The sequence below is a fragment of the Perissodus microlepis genome, chromosome 17 (assembly GCF_051167445.1).
Source record: "Perissodus microlepis isolate ML-2025 ecotype Zambia chromosome 17, ASM5116744v1, whole genome shotgun sequence".
Lineage (NCBI taxonomy): Eukaryota > Metazoa > Chordata > Actinopteri > Cichliformes > Cichlidae > Perissodus > Perissodus microlepis.
The window spans coordinates 997,501-1,025,349 of record NC_140477.1 but is presented as its reverse complement, the minus strand read 5'-3'; the positions used below and the strand labels follow the sequence as shown (position 1 = coordinate 1,025,349).

Here is a 27,849-nt window from a genome sequence, read left to right as displayed (position 1 = left end):
TAACAGTCTTCAGAAAATCACATTGAGCTGGCTCATATGCTTCACAGTAACCGTGCTCGCTCGCTGGCTTATTTCAGTCCATGCCATGGTCGCTCCATTCAGACGTTAATGTGTCAGTTTGTTTTCCAGAGTAATTAAAGTTGTTTTCTAGTTGTGTGCAGTGTAACACTTTCCTGTCAAAATGACCACTCCTCAATGGCTTTAATGGTTTCTCAGTAATATTAACAAAGTTTCAGTTGTGTATGCATGGTGCTGGCCAGTTTCTTTCCATCCACTCTTTAGATTAGCCAATTTACTGTCACTTGATCCCTTTCAGGATGCTCCCAACTGGCTGAAATACTTGGCAACTATAACTAAGGGGCAGAGATAAGTGTGCTAAGCTGTTGGTAAATAAAGAAAAGAAACAAGAACCTGGAGTCTGTTTGGATAATGCAGAAGATGCATTTTCCAATAATTAAGATGTTTCTTATCATACTGGAGGTTAACTGAGTGTTCATGTACATTATGTACACTTTGTTTGTGGCAAGCTGAGACTGAACACTGTACATATTATGACTCACCGATGTTATGAAATTTGCATTTGAATATTTTTAGATTCAGTAGTTTTGTTTGTTGTGTTTTTAAATACATAAAGCTGCTCAACTGCAGTTAAAATGTGAATAGTGTATGTTTATGGTATGTGTGCAATGAAGGGCTGTGTGACTAAACAGGAAAGGGGAGAAAAAGTGAGACGAGCTTCACTTAATAGAAATGGAGTTTGAGAGATAAGTGATATGTAAATAGGAAATGTATCCAAATGTACCTCTGGGAGAAAGCCAGTCTGAGGCAGGATAATGTGGCAGGGAGCCTCAGGTGCAGCTGGGAGGGGAGGAGGCAGGGCTGTGAGCAGCGAGAAGGAGGGAGGGAGTGTGTGTGTGTGTGTGTGTGTGTGTGTGTGTGTGTGTGTGTGTGTGTGTGTGGAGAGAGAGACTGGAGTGTGCAAGCTAGAGAGATTGTGTGGTGAGGGAGGGAGGGAAGTGTAAGCCAGTCACAGCATCTCTCCTCACTGCACCAGGGCTGAGGGACTCTCCATCCCCTCGCTTCTCTCGCTGCAGATTTAACTCATTTCCATCAGCGCAGTCATCCCCCCCCCTTTTTTTGCCTTTCATTTTTACTTGCTGCTTTGGACAGATGCATTGCATTCATATCCTTCAGCGTGCCAGGATCTGAGGAATTATTAATTACAAACGTGTTGGTTTTTTTTTTTCTGTTTATCCAAAATAAAAGGGACCATTTTCAAAAAAAGGCCGGGACTCCGACTGGGACTTTTCTTCTCTTTATGCTGCTAGAGCGGATTCCCTTTTGTTGTACCGTCAGTGTTTTGTTCGGGCGACAGATGTACTGAGAGAAGAGTTGGAGGCGCTGCTATAGGACCCCCTCCACAACACTTGAAAGGACTAAGGCAACTTGGAAAATCTGCGGCTGCATTAAGCACTTGAGGACAAGGTCCCGAGCCCTTCTAGGTGCTGCCAGATTTTCAAGAATACCACAATGAAAATGGAAGTGTCGAGTTTTGTTGGGTAAATAAGCCGACTGTCGATTCATTCCCAAACCCCTCTCTGCAAGTGTCTGCGACAGGATTGCTGTGGAGTCAAAGTGATTGGAGCGCTGAGTTATTCAGGTGGCCTCTCATTTCTCCTGGAAAGTCCTCACGTCTGCCTGCATGAGAGTCTGACATCAAACACTCATCAGCCGCTCGACTCTTACGTTGGTTTGTCTTTTTCACAACTTGCAGTCCAGAACACTGAGAGGCAAGTTTGCACATTTGGATTTAAACTTCACGTTGTTGGCAGAAGTCATCTGGACGTTGGGATGCTTTACCTCATGCTGCCTAGGGATGCCTTGTAAACACATTTTCCCTCACCACTGTGTGTGCTGAGAGAGCTGTGACATTATCTCCCGCGGAGATCCCCATGTTGTTCTAGCCCGTGTCTGTGTTTTGATTCAGACAATAGCTGGGCATACACGGGCTCCATACACGGGCTCCAGACACTGGCCGGAGGACCACCAAAATAAGGGAAGCCTGCGGTTACATAGTAAACACTCTGGCACACAGTGAAACTTTGGATTGTAATAAAGAAATGAATTTAATTATACATCGCTGATGCTTTAATTAAACATAGCGATCACCTAAAATGTGTTTTGGAGCCACAGCGGCACCCAGAAAATCTCAGCTGTTCTTAAGGAGTGAAATAGAAACAACATGCTCCATATTTGTTTGAGCTCTGTAGTGATGTGAGTGGAGCTTTGGACTTCGTGCTTTAACCTTGTGTGATTTCCTCCCTCGCATCATCTTTGCTCTCTGCCCTTGCGAGGACATCTCCTGCCCTCAGCCTCCTGGTGGCAACTCTCATTTAAATCAGACGATGAGGCCACCGACTGCAAGGCAGAGCGGCAAGTGAGCTCACCGCTGGGATACGTGCTGGCCGAAGCTTTAGGTTTACTGAAGGAATGCACCTTTCTTCGTACTACTGACCGCTGCCCACCCACTACTTTCACTGACCATGCATTATTGGAAAGGAGAGCCGAACGGGTTGTCCTACGCTGCTGGCGGCTGCATTGATTTTCCTCCAGTCTGCGTTCATTTGATCGAGACCGAGCAGCGATATGAGAGTAAGGCGAACGAAAGCGTGGGCACGCTAGGGAGCATGCTGAGCTCTGTGAACTGAGATTGGCTGCAGACGCCTGGCGAAAAACAGGAGGGAGACAGGAGAATCTCCAATTTCGGCCCAGCTGCCTTTATGGGTGACACGCCGCAGTCCTGACCCACCTGGACGGCACCCAGAACAATGAACCAGTCTGAACTGACAACAGACCCTTCGATCACTGCCAACATCAGCCATGGAGACTTCGTTCCTGGCAGGGCCTCGAACCACTCCTGTCCCTTGGGCTGGGGGCTGAATGGAGGCCTGGATGCTTGTATTCTGGAGACCGCTGTCATCGTGCTGCTAACTGTACTAATTATTGCTGGGAACTTGACGGTGATCTTTGTGTTCCACTGTGCCCCTCTGCTGCACCACTACACCACCAGCTACTTCATCCAGACCATGGCCTACGCCGATCTGCTGGTGGGGCTCAGCTGCTTGGTGCCCACCCTGTCGTTACTCCACTACCCAACCAGTGTCCAGGAGCCAGTCACATGCCAAGTTTTCAGCTATGTCATCTCTGTTCTGAAGAGTGTTTCAATGGCCTGCTTGGCCTGTATCAGCGTGGACCGGTACCTGGCTATAACGAAGCCGCTGTCCTACAACCAGCTGGTGACTCCGTGCCGTCTACGAGGCTGCATCACTCTCATCTGGGTCTATTCCAGCCTGATTTTCTCCCCCTCCTTCTTTGGTTGGGGTAAGCCGGGCTATCACGGGGATATTTTCGAGTGGTGCGCACACTCTTGGCCCACCTCCGCCCTCTTCACAGGCTTCGTGGTGTGCTTGCTCTATGCGCCTGCTGCCCTTGTGGTCTGCTTTACCTATTACCACATCTTCCGCATTTGTCAGCAACACAACAGGGAGATCAGCGAACGACGTGCACGTTTTCCCAGCCAGGAGATGGAGGCCGGTGAAGGGAATGGTGGCGGGCATCACGGGGGGCACGGGCCGGATCGGCGCTACGCGATGGTACTCTTTCGCATTACCAGTGTTTTCTATATGCTTTGGCTGCCCTACATAATCTACTTTCTTCTAGAAAGCTCCCACGTGCTGGACAGCCCTGCCCTCTCCTTCATAACAACTTGGCTGGCCATTAGCAACAGCTTTTGCAACTGTGTCATCTACAGCCTGTCTAATAGTGTGTTCCGGCTGGGCATGCGCAGGCTCTCGCAGACCATTTGCTCCTTCAGCCACTGTGCTGCAGATGACCGGGACTTTGGCGAGCCTAAACCAAGAAAGAGGGCAAACTCGTGCTCCATCTGAAGCCATGCCTCCTACAGGATGAGGAAATAAGAATCCCAGCATGCTTAGCAGCTAGTTAACTCGTAGTTAAATTGGCAGGGCTCAGTGGATAACTGTGACATTATCCTGGGCACTGGTAATTGCATTAAAACCCTTTCAAGGAGATGAATGCAGCATCTAAACTGAGATTTCAAGCGAAACGGGCGCTCTGTGGTGGCTTTTACTCTACATTACAGCGAAGGCTCTCTTAGCCTTTACATCTCTGTGCACATCATCGATGAGATCGGATCTACCGGAGAGACAAAACTGTAAATGCCAAAACATTCATAGATATCTCCTCACAAATCAAATGTGACCGTTTCATGTCTGTTAACCTTTGCTAGTGGTTGCGATTCAGAGCAACCGTCTAATGGATGTCTTCATGCTCTTTGTGTCTGTCATCAGTAGATACAGTGTAATCTACAGTTGTGCTCACAGACCTGTTTAAAGGTTCTAAGTGGATATTAGACGTATCCATATAAATGTTACACATACGACAGTGACAGCAGCCGGTGTGCTGCTGTGACAAATACGACGGAAAATGGCTTTGACTGTTTTTAAGAAGTGAGCAGGTGGAGTCATAGTTACGTCAGGTGTCCCCCCCCCTTGATTGGGTGATCGGTTACAGCTGAGATTTAAGCTAAAGATTTTACGACATGAATAAGTGCTGCTAATCTTAGAAAGTAAACTTAATGTAATTCTGTTCTGACAGTTATGCAGATCATATCTCGTATACCAAGGGACGGTGCAGCTTTAGCACTAAAACCTTTAAATGAACTTAAAGTCCTACAACATGAACAAAATTGCTTAACACAGTTATTTATTGCTGGTCATCAAATGTCCATCAGTTCAGGTGCTGCTGTGATTGGGCCTGTATGAGATTGTTAAACAACTTTAATATGACCTGAATATCATCAGCTGATTCGTGCTCCCCCCACGACAAAGCACCTTATTTCCAAACTGGAACAAAGGCTATGTCAGGCTTAGCATAGATTCATACTATGACGCTTAACTGAAGTCAGTAAAATAGTGCAAGGTCTCCCTCTGTGCTTTGTATTCCACAAGCATCAGAAATTCCCCCCCCATTGATTCAGCGTTCCTGATGTTCCCATTATGAGTGTTCAGTCAGTTTGATGCATGACTTCATGATTTTGAACCAGCCAATAAATATCTTTTCTTTATACAAATGACAGCTGGATTGTGAACCCACAGATGAAGATGCAGTATAAGTGTCACTGTCCAAATCTTTTCTTCTACATGAGCTGCTTTGAGGATGCAGCTGTTTTACTGTTGAATGTGGCTTTGAACCCACTAACACATTCACACTGGTGCGGGGCCTCAGATGTCACAAGTTTCTTGTGCTTTGGGTGGCTCACGTGAAGGATAGTATTGAGATGACTGGGGCTGGCATTAATGTGACCCGATCTGTCGGCAGGTTGCTGTGCAGTTAAAAAATGACAGGCTGAGTTGTGTGAACGTTTAAGGCTATTGGTTGTTTACCTCGTCTTTGTTCGTTGAACTGGTCATCTGGCGGTGCGCTTTATTTTTGCCTCGTCTTTTATTTCTCCCAGTTCTGAAATAGACGTGAAAATCTACATAACAGACTGACTCCCACTTTACCACAGCACGGTAGTGCAGTCATTCCACTTTGTATAAAATGCATTTATATTTTCATTTGACCGGTGTCAAATGAGTAGCAAATGAGAACATTAATTTCACATTAATACAGCAACAGTCTTTAGCCAAATTACCATTTGGCTCCTGTAGTAGTGTCAGCAGTTTGTGGTTTAGGCCCTGTAGTGCATAACGGCCACGCAGGAAACCAGGAGACACAGCAAACACAGCTCCCAGATACTGTAACTGTCCGATCTACTGCTGTGGGACCCTTCTTTGTGTAGACCAGGGGTGTCCAGCTCCAGGCCTCGAGGTGTCCTGCAGGCTTTAGATGTCCTTGATCCAACACAGCTGATTTAAATGGCTAAATGACCTCGTCAGCATGTCTTGAAGTTCTCCAGAGGCCTGGTAATGAACTCATCATTTGATTCAGGTGTGTTGACCCAGGGTGAGATCTAAAACCTGCAGGACACCGGCCGGTGTCCAGCAGCTAGATCGTCCCATCATTTTAAGGCTGCTTTGTGGTGTTTTACTGTAGGGCCAGTAAAACTGAGTCTTATTCTCGTTGACATGTTTGACATGGAGTATGTGAGCATTCCAGTTTAGTCTTTCTGGCCACCCTATAAGTTTAAGCTAAAATCATTGTAATGAGATCTTAGACTCTTTTGATTAATCCTCAGGCTGTAGTGTCTTCACCGGCCTGTGGTCAGTCTGAGTTTGTTCCAGGAGCAACTAATAATGGTTTATTCATATAGTTTACTGTAACTGCTGGCAGTGTTATTTTTTGTTTTGGGGGTTATTCAAATAAGTGAAATTGGAGGCAGATGCTCCAAAAAAATGAGGCAAAAGTGAAAAGCTGTGGACATGTGTGCAGGTCCTCAGAGGAACCGCCAGCATTCTTCAAAATACTCCACTGTGGTCGATGGTGTTGGATTTCAAATAGTTGCAACTTTAATGCAACGTTAATGCATTACAGATTGTTTTATGTGCCTAAAGGTGTATTTTGTAGGAAAAGTGTATTTTATCTTGAGAATAATTGCCATCACATGGTCATGCTGCACTTTTTAAAAACATTTCACGTACCGTGTGAAACTTTACACATCCGAGGATACGTCGTCACTGCGTTTAGCTTTTTCTTTAAGTTCAGGAGGGTCGTCGCTGCAACTGAAAATGGGTCGTTTCATAACTTTATCAGCGTTGATGTGATTTCTGACTTCCATGTTCTGCTATTTGATATCTACATTTATAGAAATGTCCAAGTGAACTCACTCCAACAGCCATACGATCTGGCATATATGAGGTATAACAGTAGGGACTGTGTCAAATACTAGACTTAAAATATTCTATATATATATATATTTTATTTTGATAGCTTGTGTTTTTGTATTCACTTTGGGAGCGTATTAGTCGGGTAGTAGATGAAATTATTCTGACCTGTAAAATCTTCAATGTGGTGACAAACAATAACACGAAAGCAAAACTCTGTAATGACATAAAATAAAATAGAGCAGTTGTCAAAATGTTTAAGAACATTTAAAGTGGAGATCAGTTACTGGTATGAAGATGCACACGTGTTCATGCCTTTGTAGGCTTTCGTGTAGCAGGTCATGTGAAACGTGGTCCTGGCACGAGGTTTCAAGCAAAGTGCCGAGTGTTTAATAATCAATGATTTGTGTGTCTGTGTTACACTGACCAAACTGAAGTGGTATTAAAAAATCAGAACGGTTATGTCACCTTCCTTTTAAGTGCTTTGATAGAAGCTTTTAGTAAAAAGTGTTTAAAGGAAATATTATATATTTATTTAATTTATGTTTGAATCTTTATACAATATACTGCATATGAGTATGTAGTGCGTGTATCTGTTGTTGCTGTACAGCCAAAATAAGTTCTGGCAGGTGTTGTGGACCCGTTTTCGTTAACTCACCTAGGCTGATGTTTGAGTAGGAGGCGAGTGTGTTAAATTGCACAGTATCTATTTTTTTAATTTGAAATTTTGTCAAAAGGTTTTTGCTGTTGCTGCCAACCTAATAAAGGTGAAAATAGTAGACATTGCTTTTGGACAGTGTGTGTGTTTCTGTGTATCAGTAGCTGCATTCACACCCTGCTGAGAGTAGTCGTCATATTTTCTCTGCTCAAAATGTTGCAGAAAGCGGAAACATGGGTTTTTACTTTGTGGCCGAATCATGTGATTAGCTCACACCTGCCTCAGCAAACATGGGCACGACGCTTTGATGTACAAGTCGTTTTTGAAATGTTCTCAATGTGTAATAGAAAGGAAGCCGTGCACATTTATAAATGACATAAATCCAGGAACAGAGGAGGGACAATAAATCTACATCTCGTCTTCTGACTCCTTGCAGAGAAAGAATGGAATGAAAATTGCAACCTAGTGCAACCGCAGCCTACACGAGTGACTCTCATCACTTCTGTAATGATGGTATATCAGCTTAAGCTCTGAGGTTGGATCCCTCTTAGTTATACATGTGCTGATCCTTTTGACGCAGGCAGTCAGTACTGATACACCTGTGTGTACATATGGATACAGCATATCCAGCATAAAGTTATATCTTTAGGCTACACAGCAAACGCAGTAAATGACGAACAGATGAGGTAAAGATTCATCTGTCAGATTTATTCTCCCGACTGATCTCTGCCACAGACTAGTCGTTCTTTTACTGGATAAAACTCCTTCATGTGCTCTGTTGGTGTGAACAGATTTCATATGATAAAGTTGTCTGTCTTAAATCAGCCTTTCAGATTTCTTATGCTTTTAGACTGCGAGTGAGTTTCTCAACAGCCATAAACCCACTGTCATCACCTAGTGGACAGAGAAGCAGGAGGAGACGGAGAGCTTTCTGGAAAAAGTCTTGCCAAAGCAGCCGACTGAGAGGAATAACCGATTCTGTTGGGTCCAATGAGAAGTGCTCAGATTACATTTGTATTACAATAATGAACCAAATGTAGTTACCGCATAGAGACAAACTGCAAACTGTCGCATCCAAACTGACAGTCAAGCCATGAGCAGCTTCCCAGTTCAGGCCCACTTGATGTTCACGGCCAATGCTATATCAGGAATTCCCTTTTATTTCCACAAATGGTAGCACTTGCCTCACGTCCTCGTTCCCTTTCCATCCTGCCACTCTGCTTCTTCCGTCCCGATTGAGAAAGGACCACCTGACCCTCTTTTGAGGTGGGGAAGTCATAATTGGAGGGGAAACCAGTTCCTGTCTCTGTGCGCTAATAGCGGAGCCTCGCGGCAGTCACCAAAAGCCTTTGATGGCACAAGGAGGGACACACTTAGACACCCACACACCAACACTCGCTCATACATCTTGTATTGCCTCCATTTCTCTTTGAAAACATGAGATCCAGCTGATAGATGACAGCTAGTCATAGCCAGCTATAGCAGTCCTCAAACTTTAATTCATCCAGTGGGAGGTTAAACCCACATCCTTATTGGATTTGTTGTCATTTGGGGGGGCAATCAAGATTCAGTCCATCAATAGTTAATCTCAAATATTTGACTAAATTATTTTTTAAAAAGTTATCTGAAGGGAAGCTAATAACCGAGGACATCCATACAATGCTTCGTGGCAGCTGCAATGACTGCTGGATTGTGTCACTCCTCCGGTGCTCTCATAGCTTCCTAGAACGGTTATCTTGACACAGATTTTCTAAAGAGAAAGTTTTAATAATAGAATAATAAGGTAAAAATATGCCTTTAACATGTCCTTTAACTCTAACACAGATTAACTGTAATTGTGAACTACAACCAAAGGAAATAAAAGAACTAAGTACACCCCGTGGTTCAGGTGCTTGTAGAACTACCTTTAGCAGCAATAACATGAAGTAGGGTTGGGCGATATGTAAAAAATCGCCGACAATCATCAGTCCAGTAATCGACGATGGGCGATGTATTTGTGCATGCGCAGACTTTTTGATGGGCGGAGCAATGTAATCATGCACGGACTGATTTGCAACAAGCACTTGGGCGCACTCTGAGGAGGGGGCACTTGCTCGCAGATGAAAGAGGGTGCTGTTAAAACAGCGCTAATATTATTTTCTGTTGACTGCTTCTATTAGCTCCGTCGTTATTAGCAAACTTACTCATGGGCAAATAAATAAATAAATCGCCCCCTGTAAAAACGATCGCCGGTGGGCTCAGCCTATCATCGGTAGTCGATATATTCATCCAATCGCCCAACCTTAACATAAAGTGCTGCGGACTGGACTTTGACACACCTTCAAACATCTTCAAATCATCAGATCTCCACCAACACCTGGCGTGAGGTGTTTATGCTGTTTGATTTTCACCAAAAGCGCTGCTGTGCATTATGGACAAACAAAGTTTTGTGGTTTGTTAAGAACTTAGCAAAGCTAAGCCATGTTGCCGTGTTCTTCTAGTGTGGACGCTCTTTGCTGGCAACTCTTCCAAACAAGTCACAGTTGTTCAGGCTTTTTTCTAATTATACTGTCGCAAACTTTAACTTTTAACACATTAACTGAGGCCTACAGATTGTGAGGCAAGCTTGTTGCACCTGCTGCCTCGTGCCCTCTTAATTCCTGTGGAAGCAGTGAGGGTGGCCTGAGTTTCTTCAGTCATATTGAGGACAACGCTGATATATTAGAAAGCATCTGCAGCAGTGACGACACACGAGTGCCTCTCCGCTGAACACGCTTTTGAGGACGTGACATTTAATCAGAGTATTTATGTAATTGTCATGGTGACAAAATGGTCAGTGGTTCAATCCTCACAGAGGACCTGATTCTTGTCCAAGTGCTCCAGAGCAATAAACAGAACACTTAGCTACCCACTCGTTGCAGAGTGCCCTGCATGGGAACATTGGAAATGTCTAAAATGTGGACTCACCAGCACTCTTCATCCGATGCTTTTAAGTTCACAATTCGATTTCACCTTTGGACCCGGCGAGTGCCACAGGTACACTTTTGTCCATCAGTTGATTCTTTGCTGACAGCTTTCTCTTCAATCTCGTTTGAGTGCTTTGAGTTTTCCTGCATTGGTTTCACTGGATGAAAGTAACGATCAGCATTTCTGCAGGTTTTTTTTCCACCTTTTCTATCTTAAAATCTCACCTTAGCCTTGAGCACCTGTTTATATTTGTGTGTGGCAGCAGCAGCTGTGCCTGTAATGGATCTGTGATGTATATACTCATGCATGTATAATGCTGATTAGTAATCATTTTAAAGCTTGATAAGTTTATACTGGTTAAGAAATTCAAAATAAGTTTTTACATTTTTTCAGAGAAGAAAATGTATCAATTTGTAACCAATAAAAAGCGATTGTTAAATTAAATGGAGGGTTTCTGTAAAACATGCTAACATCTAGATGAGTTCTCAACTTTGGAAAAAGGATTAAAGATTTGAACAAAAACTAGGGACACTTTATTAACCACTGAATAAAAATTATAACTGATCTGATAAATACACATTACAGTTACTTTTTATTAATTTAGTTAAATTGTTACTGTTGCAAAAATGAATGAACACAATTGAGAGCTAATTAGAAGTTTAGTTTTCAGATTACTGTTTGTCAACAACAGTTTATGTTGAACTTGAACGATATTTAAAACATTGGTACTGTTGTCGCCGACATCATCGTCAGACAGCTGCCGCTCTCACCGCAGAAACTCTCTTCCTGTTTCAAGTGGAATTTATTGTGACAGGATGGAGCTCGTTAAGTATCGACGTTGGAAATGCTTTAATCCAGCGGTCCCCAACCCCCGGGCCTCGGACTGGTACCGGTCCGTGAGTCGTTTGGTACCGGGCCGCGAGAGTTGAGGCTCAGGTGTGAAATGTATAGTTTTCAGCGTTTTTATCGGTTTTCAGGGTTATTTTGTTATAATTTCTATCGTTTACTCGGTTTTCCTGGGTCTTTTCACGTGTGTTATGAATAAATCTTCTTTTTTTCGGTACCGGTACTAGTTTTATTTTGTTGTATTTATCCGCGACACGCGACAAGGCCGGTCCATGAAAATATTGTCGGGCATAAACCGTGGCGCAAAAAAGGTTGGAGACCGCTGCTTTAATCCATTTGTCTTATTACTGCAACACTAAACTAATATCTGAAGAGTTTTTAAGATTTCTTTTAATACATTCTAATTTAATTTGGCATAATTTCCACTAATATTCCTCTTTTAGCTGTTCAGACACACGAAGACAAACACCTTGACAGACAGCGGAGGACAAACCTGTTTTATTGTTGCCCTCCCTGCAGACCTCAGACACTGAAGCTCTGCCAGAAAACCACTGCCAGCTTCTTTAATTCTCTCTCGAGGCATTTTATCTGAATGAAATACCATAAGCCAGTCAAACTACCCCCTTGGGCCCTCGGCATATTCCTACTCAGACCTGCAGACTTTCCCTTTGTGTCTCTGAGAGCCTTATATGGACAACAGGACTGGTTGTGTTGGGCAGGTTAGTAGCGAGAGGCAGCTCATCTCAAACCATCATTAACACGACACATAGCTTTGCTCCTTTTGTAACCAAATTGTAACTGCGTACCTTTTTTATGTTACACAATTAATAATGAGTAAATATTAAGCTAAAAGTCAGATGTTGTGACAGATGGCCTGCGCAGACGTTTTGCCAGCTCTGGTTTTCGCTTGTCTCTGGTGTGTGAGGAAGCACAAAAAGCTCAGATATAATCAAACTGGTTTGCCAGTATTTGTGTTTGAAGTATGAGCCTGGAGCACTGGGAATGGCACAGGACATGTTAACCTTCATCATCTTGGTACTCCCTGGATAAACTGTGGATCAGATTGTCATGTCTCTGTCTTGGTGTTATACAGCCTCTAACATAACACATGGAAAGGTGCGTACTATAAACGCAGGGGCAAAAAATCACACTACTCAATGTGAAACAAGTGTCTATCTTCTTTCATGGACCCACTAAGTGTTTGACCCACTATGCCACCTCTATCATCCCCTGGGGGTCTTATGTCCCCACATAAGAGATTCAGCTGTCCTACAGTGAAAATGACAACGCACAGAAAATGTCAGATACCTGGGGGATGCACCGAGCTCTCAGTGATGCAGTGTGAGAGGTAGAGAGAGGTGCGTGTCATCAGAGGGGCATCGCCTACCAAATCTGATGTTTCTATACTAGAACCATTCCAGGCAAAGTGCCACATGACACAAGGTGCTGATGCAGTTCATCACCAGCCACCTATCACACATGGTGATATGTTTACCCAGAATGCAGTTTGGTGGTTTTCACCTCTGCAAATAACACGTCTAACATCTACATCGATGTTTTTGTCCCCTCCCAGTACTCTGTGCCATTACTTGTTACAGTGTTGCTCCTGTGACACGTTTCTAATGAAGCTGAAACATGTTTATCTGCCCTGAAAATTCCATTTCTGTTTTTCAGGCTTATCCTGTAGATTCATGGGGCTTCAAAAAGGATGAAGAAGCAATATTTAGACATACAGGCCTTTAAAGTGTACAAGGGGCGACTGTGGCTCAGGGGGTTGGGAAGCGTATCTGTAACCGGAAGGTCGCCGGTTCGATTCCCGGGCTCTCTGTCTTTGTCGTTGTGTCCTTGGGCAAGACACTTTACCTACCGCCTACTGGTGTTGGCCAGAGGGGCCGATGGCGCGATATGGCAGCCTCGCTTCTGTCAGTCTGCCGTGGCTACAACTGTAGCTGCCTCCACCAGTGTGTGAATGTGAGAGTGAATGAATAGTAGCATTGTAAAGCGCTTTGGGTGCCTTGAAAAGCGCTATATAAATCCAATCCATTATTATTATTATCATTAAGGGTAACTCGAAGATTTTTCATTGTATGAATTGTATTGTTTGTTTGTCTTCGTGAAACAAATTTCCCTAATGTTTATGTCTAGTTATTTATGGGTACAAAAAAAATTACAAGGTTAGTTTGTTGCAGAGTGCCCCCTGCTGGACACTCGTATGATGGTTGAAGGGTGTTTCTGCCGTCTGTTATGTTTTTCATATTTTCCATTATATTTTTTATTTATTGGATGATGAATGAAAATGATTTAACTGGCAAATGGCTAATATCTCTGCAAGTTTCATCTGCATGGCGTCATAAATCTAAAGTGCTTATCCAGGATAAACAGATCACAGATCGTCTTTGAATGACCTTAGTGATTAAATGTTGTATTTCATGGTTTTGTATTACTACTGCAGTGCCTAAAATTCCATAAAAAGACTTAAAAAAACTGCCATTACAATTTGTTATTATACATTTTATTTTATTTATATATACACACACACACACACACACACACACACACACACACACACACACACACACACACACACACACACACACACACAAACTATTAGACAAATTAGAGTCCTCTCATAGTATTATCATATCATCGTATTATTTATTGTATTGTTTTATTACCTTTTATTCTGAAAGAGGGTGCTGTTAAAACAGCACTATTATTATATTTCGCTATTAGATATGAAAACAAACAACTATTTATTTATTACTTTAAAAAAAAATTCTGTTTCTTCATTACTTTGTGTCTTTTCGCTCTGGGACCGCGTGTACATAATTTCGTTCCACCTCATGTTCACATGTGATGCGAATGACAATAAAGCTCCTTGAATCCTAGTTCGGGAGCAGGAACCAGATTTTTTATTTTTTTTTTTTCAATCTAATTGTTCAACCAAAAAGCTGTTACGTGGGTCGAGTTCCAGTTGCTTTTATATTAAGCTAGCTAATGAGAGCACAGACACTGTCAAACAAGCAAAAGCTATTTTATTCGTTTATTTTTTAAATAAACTACGTTTTTGAAGTATTTCTTTATTCATAAAGAAAAAACATTAAAAAGACGTTGATGAAAAGTCCTAATTAAGGTAAATGAAACGGAGCTGCAGTTACAGCTGTGCCAGTTTAACTGTGAGGAAAATGAAATTTAGCGTGTGCGTGCACCATGCTCGGCTTATTGAAATGCAGAACCAGCCGCACCATTAAAATGCCACGGCAGCGATACAGACACAGATGAATCTGCAATCTGCCAGGCAGGCCAGCTGTTGCCCCTCCACCACCACCCACTGCCCACCCTCCAGGGAAGCCTCGAGAAACTTCCTCACCAGCAAGCAAGCACAAAGGCCTCAAGGGGAGCTGGGTTTTAATTACTGGGCTGTGTCCTCTGAATATCATATCTCACTGCATCACACGGAGGGAAAAGGGGGCAAAAAAGTAATGAGGAGTGTTTGTGAAGCCAGGTACGTCCGCAGAGAGGCAGAGTCATTATTGTTTCCCGATGTCTGGCCGTGTTGTGACAAAGGGCCAATAATATGGTCTGTCTTTGCCTCGCTAACATGTACAATTAGCATCTGTCTTTGGAAGCTCTCGGATACAAAATCTCGGATTAATCTGGCATTTTGGGAGTCTCTTAAAAAATTCATTTCATTGCCTTTGTTGGGCCTTTGTAACATTTTGAGTTTTCCTCAAACCATAAGGAAGCTCAGTGGAAACAAATGGAAACCATTATACATTCACAGCTAAAGAAAGATGTTTGCTGAGCATCAGGCTTTATTCTGACCAGGCTTCCTGCAACCTGCAAAAATATTTCTCATTTCATTAATACTAAAGAAGCTTTGCATGATTCAGAGTTAAAAATAATCCTGCTTATTTCATACTGGGCCTCAGCGTGTTTGATAGCTTTAGCTTCACCCTCTCTTTGCCTTCTCGTTGTAAACAGAAGGTATGAACAGCAGGTGGGTGGGGCTGCTGTGAGGTGACATCACAGAGACCTGAGAGCAGAAAAAAAGCACAGAGCCCAAGCTGAAGCCCAACCTTGTGGTTCATATGGATTCACGTAGAAGTACAGTTTACTGCACATGTGTTTACAGCAACAGCACGTCTTCTGCCCTGTTTTCAGTGCCGCTCCTTCATTGAAGAAGCTCCATCCAAAGATAGAGGCCAGCTAATATTCTGCCTGTCAGTCACTCAGATTGCCTCCCTGTTTAAGTCATTTCCTCTTCCCTTTATATCTGTACTTTAGATTCTCCACATTCTCCTTCTGTCTGGGTTTATGCTGTTAGTTTTCTCACTGTGTCTTATTCAGCTGCATAGTTTTCATTTAAAGATGTAAGTTAATAACAAATGAAATGGTGCCTCACAGTGAAACAGACATTTCTTTCAAGCAGTCTTGAGGCTCTGACTTCATGTGGACCGTAGTCTGACCGGTTCCAGGGTGCAGCTCTGCAACAGACGTGCTCTTTAACACACCATCCTGCTGCTTCATGCAGCAGCTGTTCCCTAATATGGTGCCGAATGCGCCGCTCTGACAGGGCAGCTCTTTCCTTTGTTGTCTCCTCGTCCCCGTTGAAGACGTCGCTGTCAAAGTCCATCAGATTTCTTTCAACCGATCCTCCACCGTGGCTGGTAGAGCGTTAGGATGAGGCCTTCTAACTGAGAACAGGATCGATTACTGGACAGCGTGCAGAGAGGCTAACTGTTGGGTCTGCGCTTCCACAGGCCCGCTGGTTTAGAGACTTATTCCCGTTAACGAAGGAAAGTCTTCGATCATACAGTTTGAACCAAGACAAATTTAAGTACAATGATGGCAACATTTAACAATTTGACTGTGTTTCTGTCTTTAGAGTCACGGGTGTGTTTGCTGTTAAGAGCCACGGTGAAACCAGCAGGAAGAGCATTTAATTACTGTTTTGATGAGTAAATGTATTACCGTTTAACTTTCACCATGATCGTACTTTGCAAGATTTCTGAGAGACATTGATAAAAAAAAAAAAAGCATTTCATGTTCTGAATGTTGTCTCTAAACCGCGGTTGAGACCTGGTCGCCTCATTTTTCAGCTCTTACACCTCTCAGTAACTCAGCTGTTGTCCAGTGTAACTGTCTTAGTTTGGCGTTTATGCCTGCGGACAGAAATAATAGTTTATATAGTATTCAGTGCTGGAGTGCCAGGTTAGTGGTACAATCCTCTGCTTTTACCTACAGTGTCTTGCTCACTAGCGCACTGGGAACTTTAGTTTCTTATAAAAATGTTCTCTGATCTTCGTCAGTTTGAGTCACAACAAGACCAACACAAGCGCACTAAACTAACCGTTCTAGTTTATTTTGCCTTTATTGAACACACCAAGTAATCTATCACAGTCCAGGATGAGGAGAAAAGAGAAAGAAAACCTCCGAGTTCTCCTAAACCTTCTCAGTTTGCTTTCCCTCGGGCTCTGGATACCCTGCAGGCATTTAAGAAACAATCTCTTACATTTTCTCAAGAAGACACACAACTAATCTAACAACAGGATTTTGTTTTGACGTAGCCAAATCAGACTCGTAGCTTTTTAATCAGACATTCCCAGAATTATTGATGAGCAGAAAGGAACGTCGTTCTAGTCCTTGTGTGTGTGACCGAGGTTGTTGCTGAAGTCAACAAGCCTGCACCGAAGTATGAAGGCTTTTGTTTTGTTCTTTTGGAGTCTCGAATGAAGGTCGGACCGAAACTTTCATGTTTTATTAGTTATGCATGAAATCGTGTTACAGTAACTGACTCTCACACGTTGTGGTATAAATGCACACACACCTCACATCTACCTTTGAGTTTTATTCTGCACATATGTAAAGGATTTATGTCGACCTCGCTGATTGAGCCGATATCGATATAGTGCACCGCCTTGAAATTATTACATCTCCTTTAATGATTGTGCACCAAATAGACATCCAACATGTGCATATTTAAGGTAAATAAAACACAGTAAAAGGGTATAGAATTACATTTCTGACTTGCAGCCATCTTGTAGTTTTATTGTATAAATATGGAGGAATATTTACATTTGAATCCTTCTGTAATTATTCTCTGCACACACATTCAGTTCACACGCAGCCTTCATAGCTGCTTCCAGCGCCACCTCTGATTGGCCAGGCTGTCACTTTAGGACTTAGTGGGCTCTGAGTGTTCAGCTGTCTAAACCCAGCATATTTGGCTTCTGCCTCATCGGTTTAACAAAGCGTGGCTGCCTCTGAGTCGAGGGGTTCACCAGCCAGCACCCGTGGGCTCCTTCCACACCCGGGAGTTGCATAACACTGTCAGAAAAGGAGGGTTACTTGAGAGCTCGCTGCTCTCTAGAACGGTATAATAAGGATGGAGCTGCTTCTGAGATTCTGCATTTACATTTCTACATGTAGAGCATTAAACTGCCACTTTTATCCAAAGAGCCTGACAGTGTGAGAGCAGGTAGGTGGTTCATTATTTCACTCAAGGACATTTTGACAGGATTTTGTGCTGTTGATGGACAGACTGACTCATGCTTCTGAAGCGAACTGTTGAAGTACTGACCGTGTCATTTTTATAGCCTTACTTCACTTTGTTCTAACATGCCTCATGTTCAGAAATGATCCGAGGCTCCTCGGTGCCGCAGAGAACCCCACAAAGCCGATTGGTCTGTTCATGGGGCCAAGTCGTTCGTTGGTGAGCGACTAATGGAGTCGCTGGCTTCTGCGCCGATGCCTTCCACGATAAGTTTGTTCATACTGTTGGGAAAAAATGATGTAGTTCCAGATCTAACTCAAGTGGCAGAGTAGGGTCCATTTTCTTGCATTGCGATATCAAATAAGCCGTGTTGACACACTCTGCAGCCCTGAACGTTGCTACACGAGAGCTGCCGCTGAGAATGCTAATTGGGCATAAATCTGTGTGATGTCAGATTGTGCTGTGAAGTTACAGCATGCAGTGGTGCTCTGTACTCTGCACACTCATCCAAACCACAAAGTTTACTATAGTAGCTGCAGCTGAAGCAGACTCCTGCTGGCTCCTGCATGAGAAAAGGCAACTCTGGGCAGTGTTTTGACTGATTGCTCTAACATCTGCCCAGACACCTATATACTGTATTTTAGTGCCATTAAGACACTTGTTTGCAGTTATACATGTATAAATTTCAATGCAAGGATACAGACAGCATTCAGTCTTTAATTGAATAGACTCTCATGTTGCTTCCCAACATGTATAACATAAGTAGATCCAGAGCACAGCACACCCTTCTGCCTGATACGGTGGAATCTTCCAGTGGAGCAGCATGAGGGCATTTGTCAAGGTCACGACCCAGTATGCCTAAAGGTCCCCCGGCTTCATTCTTCCCCTCTGACGAGACGCGAGGGGAAGCCGGACCAGGGAAGCTAACCTGTCAACCACATTTAAGACAAAGTGTGGTGTCAACTCGGTCACTCGGCTCCTGAATAAACAGTTTTCAACCATGGCAGGTGTTTGCTTATGTTACCTTCAAGTGTAAAATGAAGGCCCAGCTCCCATGGCTGTAATTAACATTTAAAACATCCCCCATTAAGCAGCTGCCCTTTTACTGCTTGGCTCCCTAAAGCCATAGAAGTAGTTAAGTATCAGTCATTAAAGTCTGCTCTTTTTTTTTTCATATATCTTCATGTATTAGTTTTTTTAACTACTACCTACCATCCTTTTTGCTCCAGTGACGTTTTAGCAGATACTATACACAGAGTTAAATGGTTATTTCACTTTTTCTCATATATTTATAATCAGTTCATTTAATGCTGATAACCACGTTGTTACCTGGGCAACATTCAAAATGACCACATTGTTTTCTGATTTATAATACATAGGTTCATTAGACTGATAAACCTGGTTCTGTTGGAGGTTTCTTCCTGTTAAAAGGGAGTTTTTCCTTCCTACTGTCGCCAAAGTGCTTGCTCATAGGGGGTCATACAATATGTATTATTGTAGGGTCTACCTTACAATGTAAAGCACCTTGAGGCGACTGTTGTTGTGAACTGATCTAATAGAAATATTCCCAGCTGAATGTGTTATTCAGCACCTTTAATCAAGTAAATGTCCTTGTGCAGTTCTTACTTTGACTTTCTTTTGTTCTTTCTTTGCTCCGTATCAGAGAAGGTACTTTTTCATTTTTCACTGTTATTGGGTTGTTTCAGTGTCCACCTCTTTAGATGCAGGGAGATGCCTACAGAAGCAGAAAAATACGTATTTATTAGTTTTTGGTTGCAGTCATAGAACCAAAATTATGAAGGAAAGCTATTGTCAGAAGTGGATACTCGAGGCTTAGAGGCCACGTTTATGTTACAGTTAATCCAAAGCAGTGACAGTTTTTACTGGATGGAATAAAAACCCATTTAAAGTGCTTCCAATTAAATTTGTGTATTAAATAATGATTTGAACACACTTGTTTATATGTCACAGTTGAGCATGAATGTGTGTTTCTCACAGAGGAAAGCCTCCAGAGCTGCTTCCATCAGTCAGCTTTGTGTGGGTAATGAAACGCTGGTGGATGTAGACAGATGTGGAGGTTGAGTGCAGGTTTGGACATATCAGCAGTTTTTATTTTTAGCCGTGCGTGTTAAGTAGGTAACCTGTTGGAGAGGTCTGAGTAATGGACTGTCTGCCCAACGAGCCCCCAGGCTACGATTACAGAAGCCTGTTGTTCTTCTCCGGGTACTTGTATCGCTCCCCTCTCTTTAAACCTCTTTCTCGACTCCTGTCTCATCTGTCTCTGCTTGTTTATCCATCTTGATCTCTCCCCGTACCGTTCTGCAGGGCTTTCTGCTTCTCCTGTTCTTCTCTTGTTAGTCTTTTCTCTTTTTGGTCTTGTTTTCTACCTTTAGCCAGTTAGCTTTAAACCCACCAAGGGGCACAAAAATGAAGCGTTGCATGGACACGGTAGTGTTGAATCAGGACATCAGGTCATGTGACATCTGTTTGTTTTTTTTGTTTTGCGTGGTGTCAGAAGACGAGTCTGTTTGGTGGGTGTTGTTTGCTGCTCTGACGGCTGCCCCCCCCCCATGATTACGCCTATATTACTGCATTTCTGTTTTCAACAGGCTTTACTGATAAACTGACCATTTCAGGCTCACTAACGCTCTCCTGTGGAGCAGCTCACAAACTTGTGCATGTTCTGATTTCCCCAGAAATCCTTTCTTCTACCTGTTGTGTACACGAACATCTGCAATCGCCTTCCTTTTTGGGTTACTGGAGGATTACCCGCGGCTAAGAATAGCTTTGACTTTTCTTCAGATGGTGCTCCCACCTTGGTCTTATCACAGCCGCAGATCCTTCGTCCTACTGTTGCCCCTGTCTGGTAGCTAACAATCACTAGCAGCCTTCTGGATCCCCCTCATTGTCTTTTCTGTTCCTTCTCCTGTGGCAGCTGTAAAAAGATATTCGAGCTAAAGGCGCTTTGGATTGTGGCGATTGCGGTAGCGATGCTGTGCGCGCTGCTTCTGTCCGCGCTACACTCGTTGATAACGTCCAGCTCTCTGGTGACCTCTGATGACCCCGAGGTGCCAAAGTGTGCTGGGCTCTCTCCCATGTGGGGAAACACTTTGGGAATTTCCCCATTAAGCATAAAGCATGCCAGTGAAATACATAACAGGTATATAACCACAGAGTCGCCCTGCTTATTGTTACGATTCTAGTTTCCTGGAAGGTTTGATGACCATTAATGTTTATGCTACTGTGAGGAATGAGTGGCCTTTCCTCATTGGCTGAGCCACAACTTTGCATTTCATAGAAAAGTAAACCGGCACATAAAGATGTGGACGGCCAGCATTAGAGAAGAGGTTTGTCTTGTATTTTTGCATAGTAACTAGGGCTGCCACAAACGATTATTTTGCTAGTCGACTAGTCACCGATTATTTTTGTGATTAGTCGACTAATCAGATCATGCATTCATTGGACATACAGCTTATTGCACCAGCAGCATCTGCTCTTATATAACTATCATTAGCTTACAGCTTTAAGTGTTTAAGGTATGTGCTAACTAAAAATAAAGACAAGATGACAGTTTATTACATTTTAATGAAATTTGCAGATTGTTTCAGTGAAGCTTAAACTCAGGCATCTGCTCCTTGCTATCTAAAATATAACAGGACTCCAGAGTATATTCTTGAGCATCTCACACTTCTAATAATCAGCTGTCTGCTTGATGTTTATTCAGCTGTGTAAAAACTATAACTTTAATCTCAGCCGAAACGATTTACTCAGGAACAAATAAAATACTGAAAAAAAGCCAAACAATAACATATTTAAGTTATTTAAGTGACTTATACATCATGTTTAACCTGAGTAGCGAAAGACAGCGGTGGGTTTGAAAACGATTTGCCGGGAGTCCGGTGTTCTCACGGCTCTAGTGAGCGTTAAACCCCGGCTAGCTATCTAGCTAGTGGGTAACAGACGTCTCCGAAAACGTCGGAGCGCTTTTGAAAATATGTGGTGTCTTGATAAACTGAGCAGATATTTGAGGTTTACACAGCTACATTCTCGCCTGAAAATATGTTAGATGTTTATTTTGTGACCCAGAAAGAGTAATAAGAGAAATATTAAAACTAACTAGCTGCCGCCATTGTTGGAAACTGAGCTGGACCGCGCTATGAATTCTGGGACACAGCTTCTTCTTCTTCGGGGTTTAACGGCAGCTGGCATCCTTGTACATGCAGTGCTGCCATCTTCTGTTTCAGTCCGTTATTACACTCTTAAATCCTACTACTTATTCCTGCGTCTTTTGTGATCTTACAAAGCTTCAAACGACGCGTCGACTATTAAATCAGTCGTCGACGATTTTGATAGTCGACGTAATCGTGACTAGTCGACTAATCGTGGCAGCCCTAATAGTAACACTGTACTGCTGAAAAAGCTTTGCACAGTTGCTCTCTGCACTGAAAATGACAGAAGATGACTCAAATATTTAGGTGGCCATGTGGAGGTGGAGAGGGATAGAAAAGCAAGGAAATGAGGTAGAAAATAAGACAAAAGAGATCATAGAAAGCAGGAGGAAATGGAGAAAGCAATAGAAGCGAGGTTACAGTGTGAGATGAAGTGGAAAGTACAATATGGAAATAGCAAATGGGAGAAGATAAGCTTGAAAAGCGAACAAAGGAGGAAAGAATTCAAGGAGAGGAGGAAATTGGAGAGAAGAGGAAGAAAGGATATAAACAAGAAGGAAGGACATTAAGCTGCTTAGAGGACGTCCTGCCTTTTTTCTTTTTTTGGTGTTTTTTGAGTAATGAGGCTGTTAATTAGCAGAGGCATGCATGGTTTATTAAATCAAACTGTTTACAACTTTCACTGTCAAGCAGATTCCTGCTGGTCCATGATGATGCTGCAGTGGTAATTACAGTGTCATAAATGGGTTTATTAATCCTGATGGCGTAACTGCGAAAATATTCCATTAATAATTACCCTGTAATTATTTTAAAGGTTGTTTTTAACAAACGAAGTTGATGTCTAGTCTTTCTGTGACTGTACTTCAAGAAGACAGAGAAGGAATGCAGCATAAAAACACCAACAAGTTTCGTCACGCTGTTATTAATTTACCCATGTAATCTTAATGTGTTGACATAATTGGTTTAGGCTACACCAGGTCGAGGTATCAAACCTTCACAACTTTGCAGACGTTCCTAAAGAGCAGCATCGTTTTAAATACGCTCGGCTGTGCCAGCGGCTTCCATCAAACGTGTGTGTGGTTCATGTATGTTTGGGCATTTTCACTCATTTAATAGAAGACTGTTGTAGGATACGAGCCTCATAATAAGCAGACAGTTACGATTAGCTCATTGATGACTTTAATTTAGTGTTGTAGTTATAAATTCACTGTAATGTGGTGCGTAACTGTGTTTCTAGTGATTTTTCCAACATTAGCCAACTCATTCTTTGTAGTGAATGACTTAAAGTCTGGCATGACTTTATTCTCTACATTTTAAATTGCAAAACAGAACGAACATTAAAAAACCATCTGCAGCTCAACAGCTGTATGAAGGTTTGACGCCCCGGGTGACTCGAGGCAGGAGCAAAGTCTTTATATAAATAACTGTTTTTTTATTGTAAACTATTATAGATGGATGAAGTCTGATATTCGGCTCCTGGCCAGTGTTAAACCAAAGCCTTTGCATTTACATAGTAATGCATCATAAATGTTATGATGACACTGCAAAACTCTGTTTGCTTTGTTTCGTCTAGTGTTTTATCACCAGCTTAATGTGTAAGTTAGTCTGTAGGCACTACAGTATATCTGTTATGCTTGTTGAATCAGCAGCCATCATAAAACCATTCTAACCAGTATAGAGAGCTGTGTAAATCAGCTCGCATTGTAGAAGACTGCTTTTCCTCTTTGAGGTACTTTCAATTCAATTTTTATTGAATTTATACAGCGCCAAATCACAACAGCAGTCGCCTCAAGGCGCTTTATATTGTACAGTAGATCCTACAATAATAGATACAGAGAAAAACCCAACAATCATATGACCCCCTATGAGCAAGCACTTTGGCGACAGTGGGAAGGAAAAACTCCCTTTGAACAGGAAGAAACCTCCGGCAGCATAACTAAGGGAGGATTCAGGGTCACCTGGTCCAGCCCTAACTATATGCTTTAGCAAAAAGGAAAGTTTGAAGCCTAATCTTGAAAGTAGAGATAGTGTCTGTCTCCTGAATCCAAACTGGAAGCTGGTTCCACAGAAGAGGGGCCTGAAAACTGAAGGCTCTGCCTCCCATTCTACTTTAAATACTCTAGGAACAACAAGTAGGCCTGCAGAGCGAGAGCGAAGTGCTCTAATAGGGTGATATGGTACTACAAGGTCATTAAGAGAAGATGGGGCCTGATTATTTAAGACCTTGTATGTGAGGAGCAGGATTTTGAATTCTGGATTTAACAGGAAGCCAATGAAGGGAAGCCAAAACAGGAGAAATCTGCTCTCTCTTTCTAGTCCCTGTCAGGACTCTTGCTGCAGCATTTTGGATTAGCTGAAGGCTTTTCAGTGAGTTTTTTGGACATCCTGATAATAATGAATTACAGTCGTCCAGCCTGGAAGTAATAAATGCATGAACTAGTTTTTCAGCGTCACTCTGAGACAGGATATTTCTAACTTTAGAGATGTTGCACAAATGGAAGAAAGCAGTCTTACATATTTGTTTAATATGTGCGTTGAAGGACATGTCCTGGTCAAAAATGACTCCAAGGTTCCTCACAGCGTTACTGGAGGCCAAGGTAATGCCATCCAGAGTATGAATCTGCTTAGATACCATATTTCTAAGATTTTCAGGGCCGAGTACAATAACCTCAGTTTGATCTGAATTAAGAAGCAGAAAGTTAGCGGCCATCCAGGTCTTTATGTCTTTAAGACATTCCTGCAGTTTAACTCATTGGTGTGTGTTATCTGGCTTCATGGACAGATAGAGCTGGGTGTCATCTGCATAGCAGTGAAAATGTATGCTATGTCTTCTAATGATGCTGCCTAAGGGAAGCATGTATAATGTAAACAGAACTGGTCCTAGCACTGAACCCTGTGGAACTCCACTGAAACTCTTCAATAAGCCATTCCTCTGCAGATGATCTGTTAGCTGTTTGACAACTACTCTTTCAAGGATGTTTGATATGAAAGGAAGGTTGGAGATTGGCCTATAATTAGCTAAGACTGCTGGGTCTAGAGATGCTTTTTGAGTAAAGGTTTAACTACAGCCAGCTTGAAGGCCTGTGGTACATAGCCGACCATTAGAGATAGGTTGATCATATTTAAGATCGAAGAATTAATTAATGGCAGGACTTCTTTGAGCAGTTTTGTAGGAATGGGGTCTAAAAGACACGTTGATGGTTTGGAGGAAGTAATTATTGAAGTTAACTCAGAAAGATCAATTGGAGAAAAAGAGTCTAACTTAACATCAATGGTACTAAGAGTAGCTGTAGATAATATTACATCTGTGGGATGATTATTGGTCATTTTTTCTCTAATGATTAAAATTTTATTTGTGAAGAAGTTCATGAAGTCATTACTAGTTAACGTTAAAGGGATGGTTGGCTCAACAGAGCTCTGACTGTTTGTCAGCCTGGCTACAGTGCTGAAGAGAAACCTGGGGTTGTTCTTATTTTCTTCAATCAGTGATGAATAGTAAGATGTTCTGGCTTTGCGGAGGGCTTTCTTATAAAGCAGCAAACTATTTCTCCAGGCTAAATGATGATCCTCTACATTTGTGACACGCCATTTCCTCTCCAGATTACGAGTCATCTGCTTTAGGCTGTTTGAGAATTATACCACGGAGTCAGGTACTTCTGATTAGAGACCTTAGTTTTCACAGGAGCTACAGTATCCAGAGTCGTACGTAGTGAGGACTCTGGATACTTGAACTTAAAATCTTAACTAGTGTCACGAAAGGAAAAAAATCAAAGTTTTATTCTTTATTTTTCTCTCTGTTTGTGTCTGTGATGCACATCAAGGCCGACCAGGCTCAGCGCTGGTTTATCTTCAGCTTACAGTGAGTTGTTGGAGAACACTCTGCTTCCAGTCCTCCCTCGGTTGTGTTTGCAGTGTGTGTGTGTGTGTGAGAGGGGGGACGTGACATAGCACGTTGTCTGTGTGTGTATGCTTGTTTGTGAGTGAGAAGCACATTGCAAAATAAGCAGCCGTGCTCGGTGTGTGTGTGCACTGCAGTGCTGTGGATTAGACTGTGCAGACGAAGCGACTGGAGCCCGGGGGGGGGGCGTTGCAGGAGAAAAGAGGGAAGACTAATACACAAACACAGTGACATGTTGGTTTGTTTGGTACCTGTGAACTGATACTGTCAGTTCTGACTTGAGCACAGTACGTTGCCTCCTTTTCCACTGCATCCATTTCTTTTCCATTTCCAAAGGGAGAAAAGATGAAAATGTCCTGAACTCCTGCATGCTGACCAAGAAAATCCCCCTTTCCACTGTACTGTACCACAAATGTGGTATAGGTTTTTCTGGGGGTATAAACACTTGACTTGGCATACGTGTAAAGAGCATTTATTTCATATGTGTTGCAGGACTCAGCACAGGAAAGTGTCATCACCCGTGACATCCACCGCACTTTTCCTGCACACGACTACTTCAAAGACTCTGATGGAGACGGACAGGACTCGCTGTACAAGATCTGCAAGGTAAGCCTGACACGTGACAGTAATAAGATCCAGATATTATTATTATTATTATTATTATTATTATTATAATAAAATAAGCTCTTGGTTACAGTAGTGTGGTACTTTGCCTTCTTTATGGCAGAATTGTTCTAAGTTCTCAGCTAAGAGTTAATTCTTGTATGTGTGGTAAAACTAACCTGTTCCTGGAAGGCCGGCCATCATTTTTAATAATCTTTTTGGTCTGGCATGGCTTAGTAGGAATTAGCTTGGCATTCCAATCTGGCTCCACAGTAAATGATTGACAGTGCACACTGAGGCATCGACACCAACCCTTCCTACACGTGACCTACTGGACATACGCACCACTCTGTGGACAGTCATTGATCTTTTCTTCCAATTTCAAAAGTGGAAAAATACAGTGGCTGTTATGTAGGTGGGAGATTTCTTCATATTGCCAACCAAAAATGATTTTTGAGTATGAAAGTCGAGGCGATAAGTAAGCCGTATAATTGCAAAATACTTGAGACTTATTAAGACAACGAGACGAAACGTTGCGGCCTTTGTTCGGCGTAATCGGGGATAAACCGCAGAGTTGAAAGGATGTTGGGGCATGCCCTACATGCATGTGTTTTTTATACAGATGCAACAATATAATGTAAGTTCCAAAAGTAATACAGTAAAATCTTACCTCCATCCATGCATACATGTAAAATATTTAACAGGGAATAGCCACAAAAGGACACGCCTGTAATACGGCTTTGCCTTCTCTCAGTTAAAATGATAGAGTCCCCAGTGGACTTGGGTCCTGAGGTAATTCTCTGTGAAATAACACGGTGCAGACAAAAGCCAAGGTCGTATAAATCCAATCTTAATCTCTGACTGTCCTCTTAGCCTGATTGCAGCTGTGCTCATCCAAGATGTTTATGCATAGATGTATTTACCCAACTTTACTCGGGTCCATAGTTTGTTGTACAAAGACGCAGTTTTTGTAGTTTTGCCTCTGTACACCACCACAGGCTTTAGACCTGTTCCCATGTTACATCATCACAAATGAAGCAGATATAATGTCTGAAGTTGATTCAAAGTGTTGAATTAGGTTCTTATAGCTTCTTAGTGGACTTTAAAATGAGACCCAAAGATTGATTTTCATGGTTATCAAGAACAGTTTGGAGGAGGTGGGGCCATTAAGTCTGTAATCAGGAGGAGTGTTCGTTCAGCTAAAGCAGGGGTGTCCAACTCCAGGCCTCGAGGGTGTCCTGCAGGTTTTAGATCTCACCCTGGGTCAACACACCTGAATCACATGAGTTCATCACCAGGCCTCTGGAGAACTTCAGGACATTTAAGGCTATGTCCACACGTACCCGGGTATTTTTGAAAACGCAGATTTTTCTATGCGTTTGCACCTT

The 27,849-nt window shown here is 42.6% G+C and overlaps 2 protein-coding genes across 3 annotated transcripts in view; both read left to right on the top strand.

The window, feature by feature from the left end:
• rabgap1l (RAB GTPase activating protein 1-like) overlaps nucleotides 1-27,849 on the top strand; it is a 94,668-nt gene that overhangs the window by 29,120 nt on the left and 37,699 nt on the right. For both annotated transcript variants that reach the window (XM_084910489.1, XM_084910488.1), the window contains exon 14: nucleotides 26,351-26,464. In XM_084910489.1, coding sequence (XP_084766615.1) covers nucleotides 26,351-26,464 — 114 coding nt within the window. The remainder of the gene's footprint in view (nucleotides 1-26,350; nucleotides 26,465-27,849) is intronic.
• gpr52 (G protein-coupled receptor 52) lies at nucleotides 969-7,631 on the top strand. The gene has a single exon (XM_084910494.1). The coding sequence runs from the start codon at nucleotides 2,829-2,831 to the stop codon at nucleotides 3,945-3,947; it is 1,119 nt and encodes a 372-aa protein (XP_084766620.1). The 5' UTR covers nucleotides 969-2,828; the 3' UTR covers nucleotides 3,948-7,631.